This window comes from Hyperolius riggenbachi, chromosome 2, assembly GCF_040937935.1.
Source record: "Hyperolius riggenbachi isolate aHypRig1 chromosome 2, aHypRig1.pri, whole genome shotgun sequence".
In the NCBI taxonomy this organism is placed as follows: domain Eukaryota; kingdom Metazoa; phylum Chordata; class Amphibia; order Anura; family Hyperoliidae; genus Hyperolius; species Hyperolius riggenbachi.
Window position 1 is genome coordinate 3215820 of NC_090647.1, and position 20130 is coordinate 3235949.

The 20130-nt window shown below is 57.1% G+C and overlaps 1 protein-coding gene across 1 annotated transcript in view; it reads right to left on the reverse strand.

The window, feature by feature from the left end:
- ILK (integrin linked kinase) overlaps positions 1-20130 on the reverse strand; it is a 52443-nt gene that overhangs the window by 20460 nt on the left and 11853 nt on the right. The window contains exons 4-7 of the mRNA XM_068263951.1: positions 17521-17616; positions 12201-12297; positions 12047-12130; positions 11174-11259 (exon numbers count right to left, since the gene is read on the reverse strand). Coding sequence (XP_068120052.1) covers positions 11174-11259; positions 12047-12130; positions 12201-12297; positions 17521-17616 — 363 coding nt within the window. The remainder of the gene's footprint in view (positions 1-11173; positions 11260-12046; positions 12131-12200; positions 12298-17520; positions 17617-20130) is intronic.

A 20130-nucleotide genomic window follows, 5' to 3' on the forward strand; every position in this document is an offset into this window, starting at 1 on the left:
GGAGCAGATCAGTGGCACACAGGGAGAGGAGCAGATCAGTGGCACACAGGGAGAGGAGCAGATCAGTGGCACACGGGGAGAGGAGCAGATCAGTGGCACACAGGGAGAGGAGCAGATCAGTGGCACTGCACAAGGAGAGGAGCAGAGCAGTGGCACAGCACAGGGAGAGGGGCAGATCAGTGGCACTGCACAGGGAGAGGGGCAGATCAGTGGCACTGCACAGGGAGAGGAGCAGAGCAGTGGCACTGCACAGGGAGAGGAGCAGAGCAGTGGCACTGGACAGGGAGAGGAGCAGAGCAGTGGCACTGGACAGGGAGAGGAGCAGATCAGTGGCACTGCACAGGGAGAGGAGCAGATCAGTGGCACACAGGGAGAGGAGCAGAGCAGTGGCACAGCACAGGGAGAGGGGCAGATCAGTGGCACTGCACAGGGAGAGGAGCAGATCAGTGGCACACAGGGAGAGGAGCAGATCAGTGGCACACAGGGAGAGGAGCAGAGCAGTGGCACAGCACAGGGAGAGGGGCAGATCAGTGGCACTGTACAGGGAGAGGAGCAGATCAGTGGCACTGCACAGGGAGAGGAGCAGAGCAGTGGCACTGCACAGGGAGAGGAGCAGAGCAGTGGCACACGGAGAGGAGCAGATCAGTGGCACACAGGGAGAGGAGCAGATCAGTGGCACTGCATAGGGAGAGGAGCAGAGCAGTGGCACTGCACAGGGAGAGGAGCAGAGCAGTGGCACTGGACAGGGAGAGGAGCAGAGCAGTGGCACTGGACAGGGAGAGGAGCAGATCAGTGGCACTGCACAGGGAGAGGAGCAGATCAGTGGCACTGCACAGGGAGAGGAGCAGATCAGTGGCACACAGGGAGAGGAGCAGATCAGTGGCACACGGGGAGAGGAGCAGATCAGTGGCACTGTACAGGGAGAGGAGCAGATCAGTGGCACTGTACAGGGAGAGGAGCAGATCAGTGGCACACAGGGAGAGGAGCAGATCAGTGGCACTGCACAGGGAGAGGAGCAGATCAGTGGCACTGCACAGGGAGAGGAGCAAAGCAGTGGCACTGCACAGGGAGAGCAGCAGAGCAGTGGCACTGCATAGGGAGAGGAGCAGATCAGTGGCACACAGGGAGAGGAGCAGATCAGTGGCACGCGGAGAGAGGAGCAGAGCAGTGGCACACGGAGAGGAGCAGAGCAGTGGCACTGCACAGGGAGAGGAGCAGATCAGTGGCACTGCACAGGGAGAGGAGCAGATCAGTGGCACTGCACAGGGAGAGGAGCAGATCAATGGCACACAGGGAGAGGAGCAGATCAGTGGCACACAGGGAGAGGAGCAGATCAGTGGCACACAGGGAGAGGAGCAGATCAGTGGCACACGGGGAGAGGAGCAGATCAGTGGCACACAGGGAGAGGAGCAGATCAGTGGCACACAGGGAGAGGAGCAGATCAGTGGCACGCGGAGAGAGGAGCAGAGCAGTGGCACACGGAGAGGAGCAGAGCAGTGGCACTGCACAGGGAGAGGAGCAGATCAGTGGCACTGCACAGGGAGAGGAGCAGATCAGTGGCACTGCACAGGGAGAGGAGCAGAGCAGTGGCACACGGGGAGAGGAGCAGATCAGTGGCACTGTACAGGGAGAGGAGCAGATCAGTGGCACTGTACAGGGAGAGGAGCAGATCAGTGGCACTGCACAGGGAGAGGAGCAGATCAGTGGCACTGCACAGGGAGAGGAGCAGAGCAGTGGCACACGGGGAGAGGAGCAGATCAGTGGCACACAGGGAGAGGAGCAGATCAGTGGCACACAGGGAGAGGAGCAGATCAGTGGCACTGCACAAGGAGAGGAGCAGAGCAGTGGCACAGCACAGGGAGAGGGGCAGATCAGTGGCACTGCACAGGGAGAGGGGCAGATCAGTGGCACTGCACAGGGAGAGGAGCAGAGCAGTGGCACTGCACAGGGAGAGGAGCAGAGCAGTGGCACACGGAGAGGAGCAGATCAGTGGCACACAGGGAGAGGAGCAGATCAGTGGCACTGCATAGGGAGAGGAGCAGAGCAGTGGCACTGCACAGGGAGAGGAGCAGAGCAGTGGCACTGGACAGGGAGAGGAGCAGAGCAGTGGCACTGGACAGGGAGAGGAGCAGATCAGTGGCACTGCACAGGGAGAGGAGCAGATCAGTGGCACTGCACAGGGAGAGGAGCAGATCAGTGGCACAGCACAGGGAGAGGGGCAGATCAGTGGCACTGCACAGGGAGAGGAGCAGATCAGTGGCACACAGGGAGAGGAGCAGATCAGTGGCACACAGGGAGAGGAGCAGAGCAGTGGCACAGCACAGGGAGAGGGGCAGATCAGTGGCACTGTACAGGGAGAGGAGCAGATCAGTGGCACTGCACAGGGAGAGGAGCAGAGCAGTGGCACTGCACAGGGAGAGGAGCAGAGCAGTGGCACACGGAGAGGAGCAGATCAGTGGCACACAGGGAGAGGAGCAGATCAGTGGCACTGCATAGGGAGAGGAGCAGAGCAGTGGCACTGCACAGGGAGAGGAGCAGAGCAGTGGCACTGGACAGGGAGAGGAGCAGAGCAGTGGCACTGGACAGGGAGAGGAGCAGATCAGTGGCACTGCACAGGGAGAGGAGCAGATCAGTGGCACACAGGGAGAGGAGCAGATCAGTGGCACACAGGGAGAGGAGCAGAGCAGTGGCACAGCACAGGGAGAGGGGCAGATCAGTGGCACTGCACAGGGAGAGGAGCAGATCAGTGGCACACAGGGAGAGGAGCAGATCAGTGGCACTGCACAGGGAGAGGAGCAGAGCAGTGGCACACGGGGAGAGGAGCAGATCAGTGGCACTGTACAGGGAGAGGAGCAGATCAGTGGCACACAGGGAGAGGAGCAGATCAGTGGCACTGCACAGGGAGAGGAGCAGATCAGTGGCACTGCACAGGGAGAGGAGCAGATCAGTGGCACTGCACAGGGAGAGCAGCAGAGCAGTGGCACTGCATAGGGAGAGGAGCAGATCAGTGGCACACAGGGAGAGGAGCAGATCAGTGGCACGCGGAGAGAGGAGCAGAGCAGTGGCACACGGAGAGGAGCAGAGCAGTGGCACTGCACAGGGAGAGGAGCAGATCAGTGGCACTGCACAGGGAGAGGAGCAGATCAGTGGCACTGCACAGGGAGAGGAGCAGATCAATGGCACACAGGGAGAGGAGCAGATCAGTGGCACACAGGGAGAGGAGCAGATCAGTGGCACACAGGGAGAGGAGCAGATCAGTGGCACACGGGGAGAGGAGCAGATCAGTGGCACACAGGGAGAGGAGCAGATCAGTGGCACTGCACAAGGAGAGGAGCAGAGCAGTGGCACAGCACAGGGAGAGGGGCAGATCAGTGGCACTGCACAGGGAGAGGGGCAGATCAGTGGCACTGCACAGGGAGAGGAGCAGAGCAGTGGCACTGCACAGGGAGAGGAGCAGAGCAGTGGCACACGGAGAGGAGCAGATCAGTGGCACACAGGGAGAGGAGCAGATCAGTGGCACTGCATAGGGAGAGGAGCAGAGCAGTGGCACTGCACAGGGAGAGGAGCAGAGCAGTGGCACTGGACAGGGAGAGGAGCAGAGCAGTGGCACTGGACAGGGAGAGGAGCAGATCAGTGGCACTGCACAGGGAGAGGAGCAGATCAGTGGCACACAGGGAGAGGAGCAGAGCAGTGGCACAGCACAGGGAGAGGGGCAGATCAGTGGCACTGCACAGGGAGAGGAGCAGATCAGTGGCACACAGGGAGAGGAGCAGATCAGTGGCACACAGGGAGAGGAGCAGAGCAGTGGCACAGCACAGGGAGAGGGGCAGATCAGTGGCACTGTACAGGGAGAGGAGCAGAGCAGTGGCACTGCACAGGGAGAGGAGCAGAGCAGTGGCACAGCACAGGGAGAGGGGCAGATCAGTGGCACTGCACAGGGAGAGGAGCAGATCAGTGGCACACAGGGAGAGGAGCAGATCAGTGGCACACAGGGAGAGGAGCAGATCAGTGGCACACAGGGAGAGGAGCAGAGCAGTGGCACTGCACAGGGAGAGGAGCAGAGCAGTGGCACTGCACAGGGAGAGGAGCAGAGCAGTGGCACTGCACAGGGAGAGGAGCAGATCAGTGGCACTGCACAGGGAGAGGAGCAGATCAGTGGCACTGCACAGGGAGAGGAGCAGAGCAGTGGCACACGGGGAGAGGAGCAGATCAGTGGCACTGTACAGGGAGAGGAGCAGATCAGTGGCACTGTACAGGGAGAGGAGCAGATCAGTGGCACACAGGGAGAGGAGCAGATCAGTGGCACACAGGGAGAGGAGCAGATCAGTGGCACACAGGGAGAGGAGCAGATCAGTGGCACACAGGGCGAGGAGCAGATCAGTGGCACACAGGGAGAGCAGCAGAGCAGTGGCACTGCACAGGGAGAGCAACAGAGCAGTGGCACTGCACAGGGAGAGCAGCAGAGCAGTGGCACTGCATAGGGAGAGGAGCAGATCAGTGGCACACAGGGAGAGGAGCAGATCAGTGGCACGCGGAGAGAGGAGCAGAGCAGTGGCACGCGGAGAGAGGAGCAGAGCAGTGGCACACAGGGAGAGGAGCAGATCAGTGGCACTGCACAGGGAGAGGAGCAGATCAGTGGCACTGCACAGGGAGAGGAGCAGATCAGTGGCACTGCACAGGGAGAGGAGCAGATCAGTGGCACTGCACAGGGAGAGGAGCAGAGCAGTGGCACTGCACAGGGAGAGGAGCAGAGCAGTGGCACTGCACAGGGAGAGGAGCAGAGCAGTGGCACTGCACAGGGAGAGGAGCAGATCAGTGGCACTGCACAGGGAGAGGAGCAGAGCAGTGGCACTGCACAGGGAGAGGAGCAGAGCAGTGGCACAGCACAGGGAGAGGGGCAGATCAGTGGCACTGCACAGGGAGAGGAGCAGATCAGTGGCACACAGGGAGAGGAGCAGATCAGTGGCACACAGGGAGAGGAGCAGAGCAGTGGCACAGCACAGGGAGAGGGGCAGATCAGTGGCACTGCACAGGGAGAGGAGCAGAGCAGTGGCACTGCACAGGGAGAGGAGCAGATCAGTGGCACTGCACAGGGAGAGGAGCAGATCAGTGGCACTGCACAGGGAGAGGAGCAGAGCAGTGGCACACGGGGAGAGGAGCAGATCAGTGGCACTGTACAGGGAGAGGAGCAGATCAGTGGCACTGTACAGGGAGAGGAGCAGATCAGTGGCACACAGGGAGAGGAGCAGATCAGTGGCACACAGGGAGAGGAGCAGATCAGTGGCACACAAGGAGAGCAGCAGAGCAGTGGCACTGCACAGGGAGAGCAGCAGAGCAGTGGCACTGCACAGGGAGAGCAGCAGAGCAGTGGCACTGCATAGGGAGAGGAGCAGATCAGTGGCACACAGGGAGAGGAGCAGATCAGTGGCACGCGGAGAGAGGAGCAGAGCAGTGGCACGCGGAGAGAGGAGCAGAGCAGTGGCACACAGGGAGAGGAGCAGAGCAGTGGCACTGCACAGGGAGAGGAGCAGAGCAGTGGCACTGCACAGGGAGAGGAGCAGAGCAGTGGCACTGCACAGGGAGAGGAGCAGAGCAGTGGCACTGCACAGGGAGAGGAGCAGAGCAGTGGCACTGCACAGGGAGAGGAGCAGATCAGTGGCACACAGGGAGAGGAGCAGATCAGTGGCACACAGGGAGAGGAGCAGAGCAGTGGCACTGCACAGGGAGAGGAGCAGAGCAGTGGCACTGCAAAGGGAGAGGAGCAGATCAGTGGCACTGCACAGGGAGAGGAGCAGAGCAGTGGCACACGGAGAGGAGCAGATCAGTGGCACACAGGGAGAGGAGCAGATCAGTGGCACTGCATAGGGAGAGGAGCAGAGCAGTGGCACTGCATAGGGAGAGGAGCAGAGCAGTGGCACTGGACAGGGAGAGGAGCAGAGCAGTGGCACTGGACAGGGAGAGGAGCAGAGCAGTGGCACTGGACAGTGAGAGGAGCAGAGCAGTGGCACTGGACAGTGAGAGGAGCAGAGCAGTGGCACTGGACAGGGAGAGGAGCAGATCAGTGGCACTGCACAGGGAGAGGAGCAGATCAGTGGCACACAGGGAGAGGAGCAGAGCAGTGGCACAGCACAGGGAGAGGGGCAGATCAGTGGCACTGCACAGGGAGAGGAGCAGATCAGTGGCACACAGGGAGAGGAGCAGATCAGTGGCACACAGGGAGAGGAGCAGAGCAGTGGCACAGCACAGGGAGAGGGGCAGATCAGTGGCACTGCACAGGGAGAGGAGCAGATCAGTGGCACTGCACAGGGAGAGGAGCAGATCAGTGGCACTGCACAGGGAGAGGAGCAGATTAGTGGCACACAGGGAGAGGAGCAGATCAGTGGCACACAGGGAGAGGAGCAGATCAGTGGCACACAGGGAGAGGAGCAGATCAGTGGCACTGCACAGGGAGAGGAGCAGAGCAGTGGCACAGCACAGGGAGAGGGGCAGATTAGTGGCACTGCACAGGGAGAGGGGCAGATCAGTGGCACTGCACAGGGAGAGGAGCAGAGCAGTGGCACTGCACAGGGAGAGGAGCAGATCAGTGGCACTGCACAGGGAGAGGAGCAGAGCAGTGGCACACGGAGAGGAGCAGATCAGTGGCACACAGGGAGAGGAGCAGATCAGTGGCACTGCATAGGGAGAGGAGCAGAGCAGTGGCACTGCACAGGGAGAGGAGCAGATCAGTGGCACACAGGGAGAGGAGCAGAGCAGTGGCACAGCACAGGGAGAGGGGCAGATCAGTGGCACTGCACAGGGAGAGGAGCAGATCAGTGGCACTGCACAGGGAGAGGAGTGGCACTGGACAGGGAGAGGAGCAGAGCAGTGGCACTGGACAGGGAGAGGAGCAGATCAGTGGCACTGCACAGGGAGAGGAGTGGCACTGGACAGGGAGAGGAGCAGAGCAGTGGCACTGGACAGGGAGAGGAGCAGATCAGTGGCACTGCACAGGGAGAGGAGCAGATCAGTGGCACACAGGGAGAGGAGCAGAGCAGTGGCACAGCACAGGGAGAGGGGCAGATCAGTGGCACTGCACAGGGAGAGGAGCAGATCAGTGGCACACAGGGAGAGGAGCAGATCAGTGGCACACAGGGAGAGGAGCAGAGCAGTGGCACAGCACAGGGAGAGGAGCAGATCAGTGGCACACAGGGAGAGGAGCAGATCAGTGGCACTGCACAGGGAGAGGAGCAGATCAGTGGCACTGCACAGGGAGAGGAGCAGATCAGTGGCACTGCACAGGGAGAGGAGCAGAGCAGTGGCACACGGGGAGAGGAGCAGATCAGTGGCACTGCACGGGGAGAGGAGCAGAGCAGTGGCACTGCATAGGGAGAGGAGCAGATCAGTGGCACACAGGGAGAGGAGCAGATCAGTGGCACGCGGAGAGAGGAGCAGAGCAGTGGCACTGCACAGGGAGAGGAGCAGAGCAGTGGCACTGGACAGGGAGAGGAGCAGAGCAGTGGCACTGGACAGGGAGAGGAGCAGAGCAGTGGCACTGCACAGGGAGAGGAGCAGATCAGTGGCACAGCACAGGGAGAGGGGCAGATCAGTGGCACTGCACAGGGAGAGGAGCAGATCAGTGGCACACAGGGAGAGGAGCAGATCAGTGGCACACAGGGAGAGGAGCAGAGCAGTGGCACAGCACAGGGAGAGGAGCAGAGCAGTGGCACTGCACAGGGAGAGGAGCAGGTCAGTGGCACTGCACAGGGAGAGGAGCAGATTAGTGGCACACAGGGAGAGGAGCAGATCAGTGGCACACAGGGAGAGGAGCAGATCAGTGGCACTGCACAGGGAGAGGAGCAGAGCAGTGGCACAGCACAGGGAGAGGGGCAGATCAGTGGCACTGCACAGGGAGAGGGGCAGATCAGTGGCACTGCACAGGGAGAGGAGCAGAGCAGTGGCACTGCACAGGGAGAGGAGCAGATCAGTGGCACTGCACAGGGAGAGGAGCAGAGCAGTGGCACACGGAGAGGAGCAGATCAGTGGCACACAGGGAGAGGAGCAGATCAGTGGCACTGCATAGGGAGAGGAGCAGAGCAGTGGCACTGCACAGGGAGAGGAGCAGAGCAGTGGCACTGCACAGGGAGAGGAGCAGAGCAGTGGCACTGGACAGGGAGAGGAGCAGATCAGTGGCACTGCACAGGGAGAGGAGCAGATCAGTGGCACTGCACAGGGAGAGGAGCAGATCAGTGGCACTGCACAGGGAGAGGAGCAGATCAGTGGCACTGCACAGGGAGAGGAGCAGATCAGTGGCACACAGGGAGAGGAGCAGATCAGTGGCACACAGGGAGAGGAGCAGAGCAGTGGCACAGCACAGGGAGAGGGGCAGATCAGTGGCACTGCACAGGGAGAGGAGCAGATCAGTGGCACACAGGGAGAGGAGCAGATCAGTGACACACAGGGAGAGGAGCAGAGCAGTGGCACAGCACAGGGAGAGGGGCAGATCAGTGGCACTGCACAGGGAGAGGAGCAGATCAGTGGCACACAGGGAGAGGAGCAGATCAGTGACACACAGGGAGAGGAGCAGAGCAGTGGCACTGCACAGGGAGAGGAGCAGATCAGTGGCACACAGGGAGAGGAGCAGATCAGTGGCACACAGGGAGAGGAGCAGATCAGTGGCACTGCACAGGGAGAGGAGCAGATCAGTGGCACTGCACATGGAGAGGAGCAGAGCAGTGGCACTGCACAGGGAGAGGAGCAGATCAGTGGCACACAGGGAGAGGAGCAGATCAGTGGCACTGCACAGGGAGAGGAGCAGATCAGTGGCACTGCACATGGAGAGGAGCAGAGCAGTGACACACAGGGAGAGGAGCAGATCAGTGACACACAGGGAGAGGAGCAGATCAGTGGCACTGCACAGGGAGAGGAGCAGATCAGTGGCACTGCACAGGGAGAGGAGCAGATCAGTGGCACTGCACAGGGAGAGGAGCAGAGCAGTGGCACTGCACAGGGAGAGGAGCAGAGCAGTGGCACTGCACAGGGAGAGGAGCAGAGCAGTGGCACTGCACAGGGAGAGGAGCAGAGCAGTGGCACTGCACAGGGAGAGGAGCAGAGCAGTGGCACTGCACAGGGAGAGGAGCAGATCAGTGGCACTGCACAGGGAGAGGAGCAGAGCAGTGGCACTGCACAGGGAGAGCAGATCAGTGGCACTGCACAGGGAGAGGAGCAGAGCAGTGACACTGCACAGGGAGAGGAGCAGAGCAGTGGCACTGCACAGGGAGAGGAGCAGATCAGTGGCACTGCACAGGGAGAGCAGATCAGTGGCACACAGGGAGAGGAGCAGATCAGTGGCACTGCACAGGGAGAGGAGCAGAGCAGTGGCACTGCACAGGGAGAGGAGCAGAGCAGTGGCACTGCACAGGGAGAGGAGCAGAGCAGTGGCACACAGGGAGAGGAGCAGATCAGTAGCACTGCACAGGGAGAGGAGCAGAGCAGTGGCACTGCACAGGGAGAGGAGCAGATCAGTGGCACTGCACGGGGAGAGGAGCAGATCAGTGGCACTGCACAGGGAGAGGAGCAGAGCAGTGGCACTGCACAGGGAGAGGAGCAGATCAGTGGCACTGCACAGGGAGAGCAGATCAGTGGCACTGCACAGGGAGAGGAGCAGAGCAGTGGCACTGCACAGGGAGAGGAGCAGAGCAGTGGCACTGCACAGGGAGAGGAGCAGAGCAGTGGTACTGTACAGGGAGAGGAGCAGAGCAGTGGCACACAGGGAGAGGAGCAGAGCAGTGGCACTGCACAGGGAGATTAGTGGCCCTTCTTACAGTCATGGTTGAAGCTGTTAGCACCCCAGAATTTTCCCCAGACAATCAAGTCTTTCTCACAGAAAAGTATTGCAGTAACATGTTTTGCTAAACACGTTTATTCTCTGTGTGTATTGGAACAAAACAAAGAATGTTGATGGATAGTTTGCGCTGACACTGATGCTCCGTGGGCCTGCAGGACAGCTTGAATGTCTTTGGAACTTGCCTGTGGCTGCTTATCCACCATCCAGACTATCCTGCATCGCAACCTTTTAGCAATTTTTCTCTTCCATCCACATCCATTAGCTACAGTGCCATGGGTTGTAAAGTTCCTGAAAAGTGGACAAAGGCAGATCTAGATCTCTGGAGATGGTCTTGTAACCTTGAGATTGTTGATGTTTTTCTACAATTTTGGTTCTCAAGTCCTCAGACAGTTCTCGTTTCCTCTTTCTGTTGTCCATGCTTAGTGTGGCATACACAGACACAGAAGTGCAGGATTTACCGAAGCCCAACTGTCGGTAACATTGTTACAACATTCCCGGTGTCTGTGCAGCGACAGCATTACAATAAGAGGCATCCCCAACTTCCCTTCAGATGTGCTTGTGTTGTCGTACTGCCTCTGCTTGCCCTGAATCTGCTCTATATCTGTCTATTAGTCTTTCCTAACAATCTATTTCATTGCCACAGCTTAGAAGAACTTCAAGAAACTTCACACATGCCAGGCTTTGTTATGTGAAACGCACATCCTGAAAGCAGGTACCCAAGAGGTTAAACAGCCACACACAGCCTGAGGTATTCAGGGGAAGCCTTGTTTGTTCCGCTGGGGGGAGATCTCACTGCTTCTGCTTGTGAGTCACACAGTCCGGCACAGACTTCGCTCTCTTATCACCTCTACAAAGCAGGTGGTATGTTCCGTGCCATTACCGCCTGCTCTAATCTTCATGAATTGACATTTACTGACATGTGTTGAGGTAATTAGCGCACAAGTGGGTCATTTACCTCACTGCGCAGGAGCTTTTCATGTGGTAACAGCCTTTATGAATTGACATTTTCCTAAGTGCTCAGTAAAGTCAGCTGTTCTGCATTACAGAATGCGGTAATGCTTTATGAATCCACCCAAAATGTAAAGACAAAGTGAACTTCTCTCCTTTTTATCTGCTTTCAGGTGTGATGTGTAAATTCCCCACACCTGTTATTTGCCCCGGGCACATGCGTGAAAATCTTATCTATCCACAATTTTCAAAGGGTGCCAATAATTGTGTCCAGGCCATGTGTACATTCTGCCCAGTTTGCTTCCCTTCCTCCCTTTGTTTTGTTCCATAACAAGGGAATACAGGTGTTTAGCATTATGACTGTACTGGTGGGCTGGTTAGCCAGGTGTCTGCAGGACTCACCTCTCCAGACTGGTTGTCATTCAGCTTGTGGCTTAATGTCAGCTGCTTGTAGTCAATGCCAGCCTGTTTATTAAGAGTACCGTTACCTGGAGGGGAGAGGGGAGGGCAGGTGAGTCAACGGCAAGTCAATGAGCAACCCAAAACAGTGATGGCTGGAGTAAGGGGAGGAGTCAGGCCTGGAATAGGTAGAGTAAGGGGAGGAGTCAGGCCTGGGATAGGTGGAGTAAAGGGAGGAGTCAGGCCTGGGATAGGTGGAGTAAAGGAAGGAGTCAAGCCTGGGGTGGGTGGAGTAAGGGGAGGAGTCAGGCATGGGACAGATGGAGTAAGGGGAGGAGTCAAGCCTGGGATCGGTGGAGTAGGATGATTCAGGCCTCGGAGGGGTGGAGTAAGGGGAGGAGTGAGGCCCAGGATGGAAAGAATAAGGGGAGGAGTCAGGCCCAGAATGGGTGGAATAAGGGAAGGTGTCAAGCCTTGGATGGGTGGGGTAGGGGAGGAGTCAAGAATGGGATGGGTGGTGTAAGGGGAGGAGTCAGGCCCAGGGTGGATGGGGTAAGGGGAGGAGTCAGGTCCAGGTGGGGTAAGGGGAGGAGTTAGGCCTAGGTGGGGTAAGGGGAGGAGTCAGGCCTAGGTGGGTGATCAGGGGAGGAGTCAGGTCTAGGTGGGTGGCATCAGGGGAGGAGTCAGGTCTAGGTGGGTGGTGTCAGGGGAGGAGTCCGCTCTAGGTGGGTGGTGTCAGGGGAGGAGTCCGCTCTAGGTGGGTGGTGTCAGGGGAGGAGTCCGCTCTAGGTGGGTGGTGTCAGGGGAGGAGTCCGGCCCGGGATGGGTGGAGTCAGGATACAGAATCTACAATACAGTCATGCGGTCGGTGCTTACGTGGTCGGGTTCTGGTGGTCCCCTTCCAGAAGGTGTCCTTATAGGGAATGCGGCTCATACTCTGCCCCATCTTCTCTCCGCGGTCTGGAAGGAACACATACATGAGTACACGGCCTGAGGCAGCCACACAGGAAGAGTACAGGACAGTACGCACCCCGCAGAAGCTCCCTGAGATGCGGCTTGGCCTTGTCCAGCGGAGTCTCCCCATATTTGTTACAGATGTAGATGTAAGCTCCATTATTCACCAGATCCTACCAGACAAGAGTCATTACTGAACATACATAGAAAGCTGTACACTATCAACATGCTCCAGCGTCACGCACACTCCCCGTGGTCACACACACATAACTGTGTCACGCACACTCCCCGTGGTCACACGCACACATAACTGTGTCACGCACACTCCCCGTGGTCACACACACATAACTGTGTCACGCACACTCCCCGTGGTCACACGCACACATAACTGTGTCACGCACACTCCCCGTGGCCACACGCACACATAACTGTGTCACGCACACTCCCCGTGGTCACACACACATAACTGTGTCACGCACACTCCCCGTGGTCACACGCACACATAACTGTGTCACGCACACTCCCCGTGGTCACACGCACACATAACTGTGTCACGCACACTCCCCGTGGTCACACACACATAACTGTGTCACGCACACTCCCCGTGGTCACACACACACACACACACACACACAACTGTGTCACGCACACTCCCCGTGGTCACACACACACATAACTGTGTCACGCACACTCCCCGTGGTCACACACACACACAACTGTGTCACGCACACTCCCCGTGGTCACACACACACACACACACACACACACACACACACACACACACACACACACACACACACATAACTGTGTCACGCACACTCCCCGTGGTCACACACACACACACACACACACACACAACTGTGTCACGCACACTCCCCGTGGTCACACACACACATAACTGTGTCACGCACACTCCCCGTGGTCACACACACACACAACTGTGTCACGCACACTCCCCGTGGTCACACACACACACACACACACACACACACACACACACACACACACATAACTGTGTCACGCACACTCCCCGTGGTCACACACACATAACTGTGTCACGCATGCCCCGGCCTCACGCACACTCCCCGTGGTCACACACACATAACTGTGTCACGCACACTCCCCGTGGTCACACACACACATAACTGTGTCACGCACACTCCCCGTGGTCACACACACATATAACTGTGTCACGCACACTCCCCGTGGTCACACACACACATAACTGTGTCACGCACACTCCCCGTGGTCACACACACACATAACTGTGTCACGCACACTCCCCGTGGTCACACACACACATAACTGTGTCACGCACACTCCCCGTGGTCACACACACACATAACTGTGTCACGCACACTCCCCGTGGTCACACGCACACATAACTGTGTCACGCACACTCCCCGTGGTCACACGCACACATAACTGTGTCACGCACACTCCCCGTGGTCACACGCACACATAACTGTGTCACGCACACTCCCCGTGGTCACACGCACACATAACTGTGTCACGCACACTCCCCGTGGTCACACACACACATAACTGTGTCACGCACACTCCCCGTGGTCACACACACACATAACTGTGTCACGCACACTCCTCGTGGTCACACACACACATAACTGTGTCACGCACACTCCCCGTGGTCACACACACACAACTGTGTCACGCACACTCCCCGTGGTCACACACACACATAACTGTGTCACGCACACTCCCCGTGGTCACACACACACATAACTGTGTCACGCACACTCCCCGTGGTCACACACACACATAACTGTGTCACGCACACTCCCCGTGGTCACACACACACATAACTGTGTCACGCACACTCCTCGTGGTCACACACACACATAACTGTGTCACGCACACTCCCCGTGGTCACACGCACACATAACTGTGTCACGCACACTCCCCGTAGTCACACGCACACATAACTGTGTCACGCACACTCCCCGTGGTCACACGCACACATAACTGTGTCACGCACACTCCCCGTGGTCACACGCACGCCCCGGTCTCACGCACGCCCCGGTCTCACGCACGCCCCGGTCTCACGCACGCCCCGGTCTCACGCACGCCCCGGTCTCACGCACGCCCCGGTCTCACGCACGCTCCCCGTGGTCACACACACACATAACTGTGTCACGCACACTCCTCGTGGTCACACACACACACATAACTGTGTCACGCACACTCCCCGTGGTCACACACACACATAACTGTGTCACGCACACTCCCCGTGGTCACACACACACATAACTGTGTCACGCACACTCCCCGTGGTCACACACACACATAACTGTGTCACGCACGCTCCCCGTGGTCACACACACACACATAACTGTGTCACGCACACTCCCCGTGGTCACACACACACATAACTGTGTCACGCACACTCCCCGTGGTCACACACACATAACTGTGTCACGCACACTCCCCGTGGTCACACACACATAACTGTGTCACGCACACTCCCCGTGGTCACACGCACACATAACTGTGTCACGCACACTCCCCGTGGTCACACACACACACATAACTCTGTCACGCACACTCCCCGTGGTCACACACACACATAACTGTGTCACGCACACTCCCCGTGGTCACACGCACGCCCCGGTCTCACGCACACTTCCCGTGGTCACACGCACACATAACTGTGTCACGCACACTCCCCGTGGTCACACACACATAACTGTGTCACGCACACTCCCCGTGGTCACACGCACACATAACTGTGTCACGCACACTCCCCGTGGTCACACACACACACACAACTCTGTCACGCACACTCCCCGTGGTCACACACACACATAACTGTGTCACGCACACTCCCCATGGTCACACGCACACATAACTGTGTCACGCACACTCCCCGTGGTCACACACACACATAACTGTGTCACGCACACTCCCCGTGGTCACACACACACATAACTGTGTCACGCACACTCCCCGTGGTCACACGCACACATAACTGCGTCACGCACACTCCCCGTGGTCACACACACACATAACTGTGTCACGCACACTCCCCGTGGTCACACACACACATAACTGTGTCACGCACACTCCCCGTGGTCACACACACACACATAACTGTGTCACGCACACTCCCCGTGGTCACACGCACACATAACTGTGTCACGCACACTCCCCGTGGTCACACGCACACATAACTGTGTCACGCACACTCCCCGTGGTCACACGCACACATAAGTGTGTCACGCACACTCCCCGTGGTCACACGCACACATAACTGTGTCACGCACACTCCCCGTGGTCACACACACACACATAACTGTGTCACGCACACTCCCCGTGGTCACACACACACATAACTGTGTCACGCACACTCCCCGTGGTCACACGCACACATAACTGTGTCACGCACACTCCCCGTGGTCACACACACACATAACTGTGTCACGCACACTCCCCGTGGTCACACGCACACATAAGTGTGTCACGCACACTCCCCGTGGTCACACACACACATAACTGTGTCACGCACACTCCCCGTGGTCACACGCACACATAACTGTGTCACGCACACTCCCCGTGGTCACACACACACACATAACTGTGTCACGCACACTCCCCGTGGTCACACACACACACATAACTGTGTCACGCACACTCCCCGTGGTCACACACACACATAACTGTGTCACGCACACTCCCCGTGGTCACACACACACATAACTGTGTCACGCACACTCCCCGTGGTCACACGCACACATAACTGTGTCACGCACACTCCCCGTGGTCACACACACACACATAACTGTGTCACGCACACTCCCCGTGGTCACACGCACGCCCCGGTCTCACGCACGCCCCGGTCTCACGCACGCTCCCCGTGGTCACACACACACATAACTGTGTCACGCACACTCCCCGTGGTCACACACACACACAACTGTGTCACGCACACTCCCCGTGGTCACACACACACACAACTGTGTCACGCACACTCCCCGTGGTCACACACACACACAACTGTGTCACGCACACTCCCCGTGGTCACACACACACATAACTGTGTCACGCACACTCCCCGTGGTCACACACACACATAACTGTGTCACGCACACTCCCCGTGGTCACACACACACACATAACTGTGTCACGCACACTCCCCGTGGTCACACACACACATAACTGTGTCACGCACACTCCCCGTGGTCACACACACACACATAACTGTGTCACGCACACTCCCCGTGGTCACACACACACACATAACTGTGTCACGCACACTCCCCGTGGTCACACACACACATAACTGTGTCACGCACACTCCCCGTGGTCGCACACACACACATAACTGTGTCACGCACACTCCCCGTGGTCACGCACACTCCCCGTGGTCACACACACACATAACTGTGTCACGCACACTCCCCGTGGTCACACGCACGCCCCGGTCTCACGCACGCCCCGGTCTCACGCACGCCCCGGTCTCACGCACGCCCCGGTCTCACGCACGCCCCGTGGTCACACACACACACATATAACTGTGTCACGCACACTCCCCGTGGTCACACACACACACATAACTGTGTCACGCACACTCCCCGTGGTCACACACACACACATAACTGTGTCACGCACACTCCCCATGGTCACACACACACCCCGTGGTCACGCACACTCCCCGGAGTCACACGCACACTCCCCGGAGTCACACGCACGCCCCGGTCTCACACGCACGCCCCGGTCTCACACGCACGCCCCGGTCTCACGCACGCACGCCCCGGTCTCACGCACGCACGCCCCGGTCTCACGCACGCACGCCCCGGTCTCACGCACGCCCCGGTCTAACGCACGCCCCGGTCTAACGCCCCCGGTCTCACGCACGCCCCGGTCTAACGCACGCCCCGGTCTAACGCACGCCCCGGTCTCACGCACGCCCCGGTCTCACGCACGCCCCGGTCTCACGCACGCCCCGGTCTCACACACGCCCCGGTCTCACACACGCCCCGGTCTCACACACGCTCCGAAGTCACGCATTCCCTGCCTCAAACACGCTCTGACGTCACACACACCCCCTGACATCACACACGCTCTGATGCCATCACATGCGCACTGGTGTCACACACACTTTGGCTGAGCCAGCATGGAACTCCTGGAACGGATGACTAATGGAAATATTGAACTCCTGGAGGTGAAGTAGTGGGAAAAGCCAACACGGGACTCCTGGACTGAATGAACTAATGGGAGGAGCCAGCATCGAACTCCTAAAGAGGAAGCAGTGGGAGGAGCCAGCATAGGACTCCTGGATAGATGGAGTAATGGGAGGAGCCAGAGCGGACATCACCAGAAAGCAGCATTTCCTGTGAGTGAAGAGGAACACACATTCACCTGCATGTTGCGGTACTTACCTCCGCCACCTCGTCCTGCCCCCAGAAACAGGCGTAGTGCAGGGCAGAGTTCCCGTGTTCATTCACCGCATTGACATCCGCCTTCTGCTGAATGAGCTGAAGGAAGGAGAGCATTATTAGGGCTTCCTACTTCAGAACGATCTATACACCACCAACTCAATGAGGAGCATCAACAGAACGATCTATACACCACCAACTCAACGAGAAGCACCAACAGAACGATCTATACACCACCAACTCAACGAGGAGCACCAACAGAATGATCTATACACCACCAACTCAACGAGGAGCACCAACAGAACGATCTATAAACCACCAACAGAACGATCTATACACCACCAACTCAACGAGGAGCACCAACAGAACGATCTATACACCACCAACTCAACGAGGAGCATCAACAGAACGATCTATAAACCACCAACTCAACGAGGAGCACCAACAGAACGATCTATAAACCACCAACTCAATGAGGAGCACCAACAGAACGATCTATACACCACCAACTCAACGAGAAGCACCAACAGAACGATCTATACACCACCAACTCAATGAGGAGCACCAACAGACCGATCTATACACCACCAACTCAACGAGGAGCATCAACAGAACGATCTATACACCACCAACTCAACGAGGAGCACCAACAGAACGATCTATACACCACCAACTCAACGAGGAGCACCAACAGAATGATCTATACACCACCAACTCAACGAGGAGCACCAACAGAACGATCTATAAACCACCAACAGAACGATCTATACACCACCAACTCAACGAGGAGCACCAACAGAACGATCTATACACCACCAACTCAACGAGGAGCATCAACAGAACGATCTATAAACCACCAACTCAACGAGGAGCACCAACAGAACGATCTATAAACCACCAACTCAATGAGGAGCACCAACAGAACGATCTATACACCACCAACTCAACGAGAAGCACCAACAGAACGATCTATACACCACCAACTCAATGAGGAGCACCAACAGACCGATCTATACACCACCAACTCAACGAGGAGCATCAACAGAACGATCTATACACCACCAACTCAACGAGGAGCACCAACAGAACGATCTATACACCACCAACTCAACGAGGAGCATCAACAGAACGATCTATAAACCACCAACTCAACGAGGAGCACCAACAGAACGATCTATACACCACCAACTCAACGAGGAGCATCAACAGAACGATCTATAAACCACCAACAGAACGATCTATACACCACCAACTCAATGAGGAGCACCAACAGAACGATCTATACACCACCAACTCAACGAGGAGCACCAACAGAACGATCTATACACCACCAACTCAACGAGAAGCACCAACAGAACGATCTATAAACCACCAACTCAATGAGGAGCATCAACAGAACGATCTATAAACCACCAACTCAACGAGGAGCACCAACAGAACGATCTATACACCACCAACTCAACGAGGAGCACCAACAGAACGATCTATAAACCACCAACTCAACGAGGAGCACCAACAGAACGATCTATAAACCACCGAATCAACGAGGAGCACCAACAGAACGATCTATAAACCACCAACTCAACGAGAAGCACCAACAGAACGATCTATAAACCACCAACTCAATGAGGAGCACCAACAGAACGATCTATACACCACCAACTCAACGTGGAGCACCAACAGAACGATCTATACACCACCAACTCAACGAGGAGCACCAACAGAACGATCTATACACCACCAACTCAACGAGGAGCACCAACAGAACGATCTATACACCACCAACTCAACGAGGAGCATCAACAGAACGATCTATAAACCACCAACTCAACGAGGAGCACCAACAGAACGATCTATAAACCACCGAATCAACGAGAAGCATCAACAGAACGATCTATAAACCACCAACTCAATGAGGAGCACCAACAGAACGATCTATACACCACCAACTCAACGAGGAGCACCAACAGAACGATCTATACACCACCAACTCAACGAGGAGCACCAACAGAACGATCTATACACCACCAACTCAATGAGGAGCACCAACAGAACGATCTATACACCACCAACTCAACGAGGAGCACCAACAGAACGATCTATACACCACCAACTCAACGAGGAGCACCAACAGAACGATCTATACACCACTAACTCAACGAGGAGCACCAACAGAACGATCTATACACCACCAACTCAACGAGGAGCACCAACAGAACGATCTATACACCACCAACTCAACGAGGAGCACCAACAGAACGATCTATACACCACCAACTCAACGAGGAGCACCAACAGAACGATCTATACACCACCAACTCAACGAGGAGCACCAACAGAACGATCTATACACCACCAACTCAACGAGGAGCACCAACAGAACGATCTATACACCACCAACTCAACGAGGAGCACCAACAGAACGATCTATAAACCACCAACTCAACGAGGAGCACCAACAGAACGATCTATACACCACCAACTCAACGAGGAGCACCAACAGAACGATCTATACACCACCAACTCAACGAGGAGCACCAACAGAACGATCTATACACCACCAACTCAACGAGGAGCATCAACAGAACGATCTATAAACCACCGAATCAACGA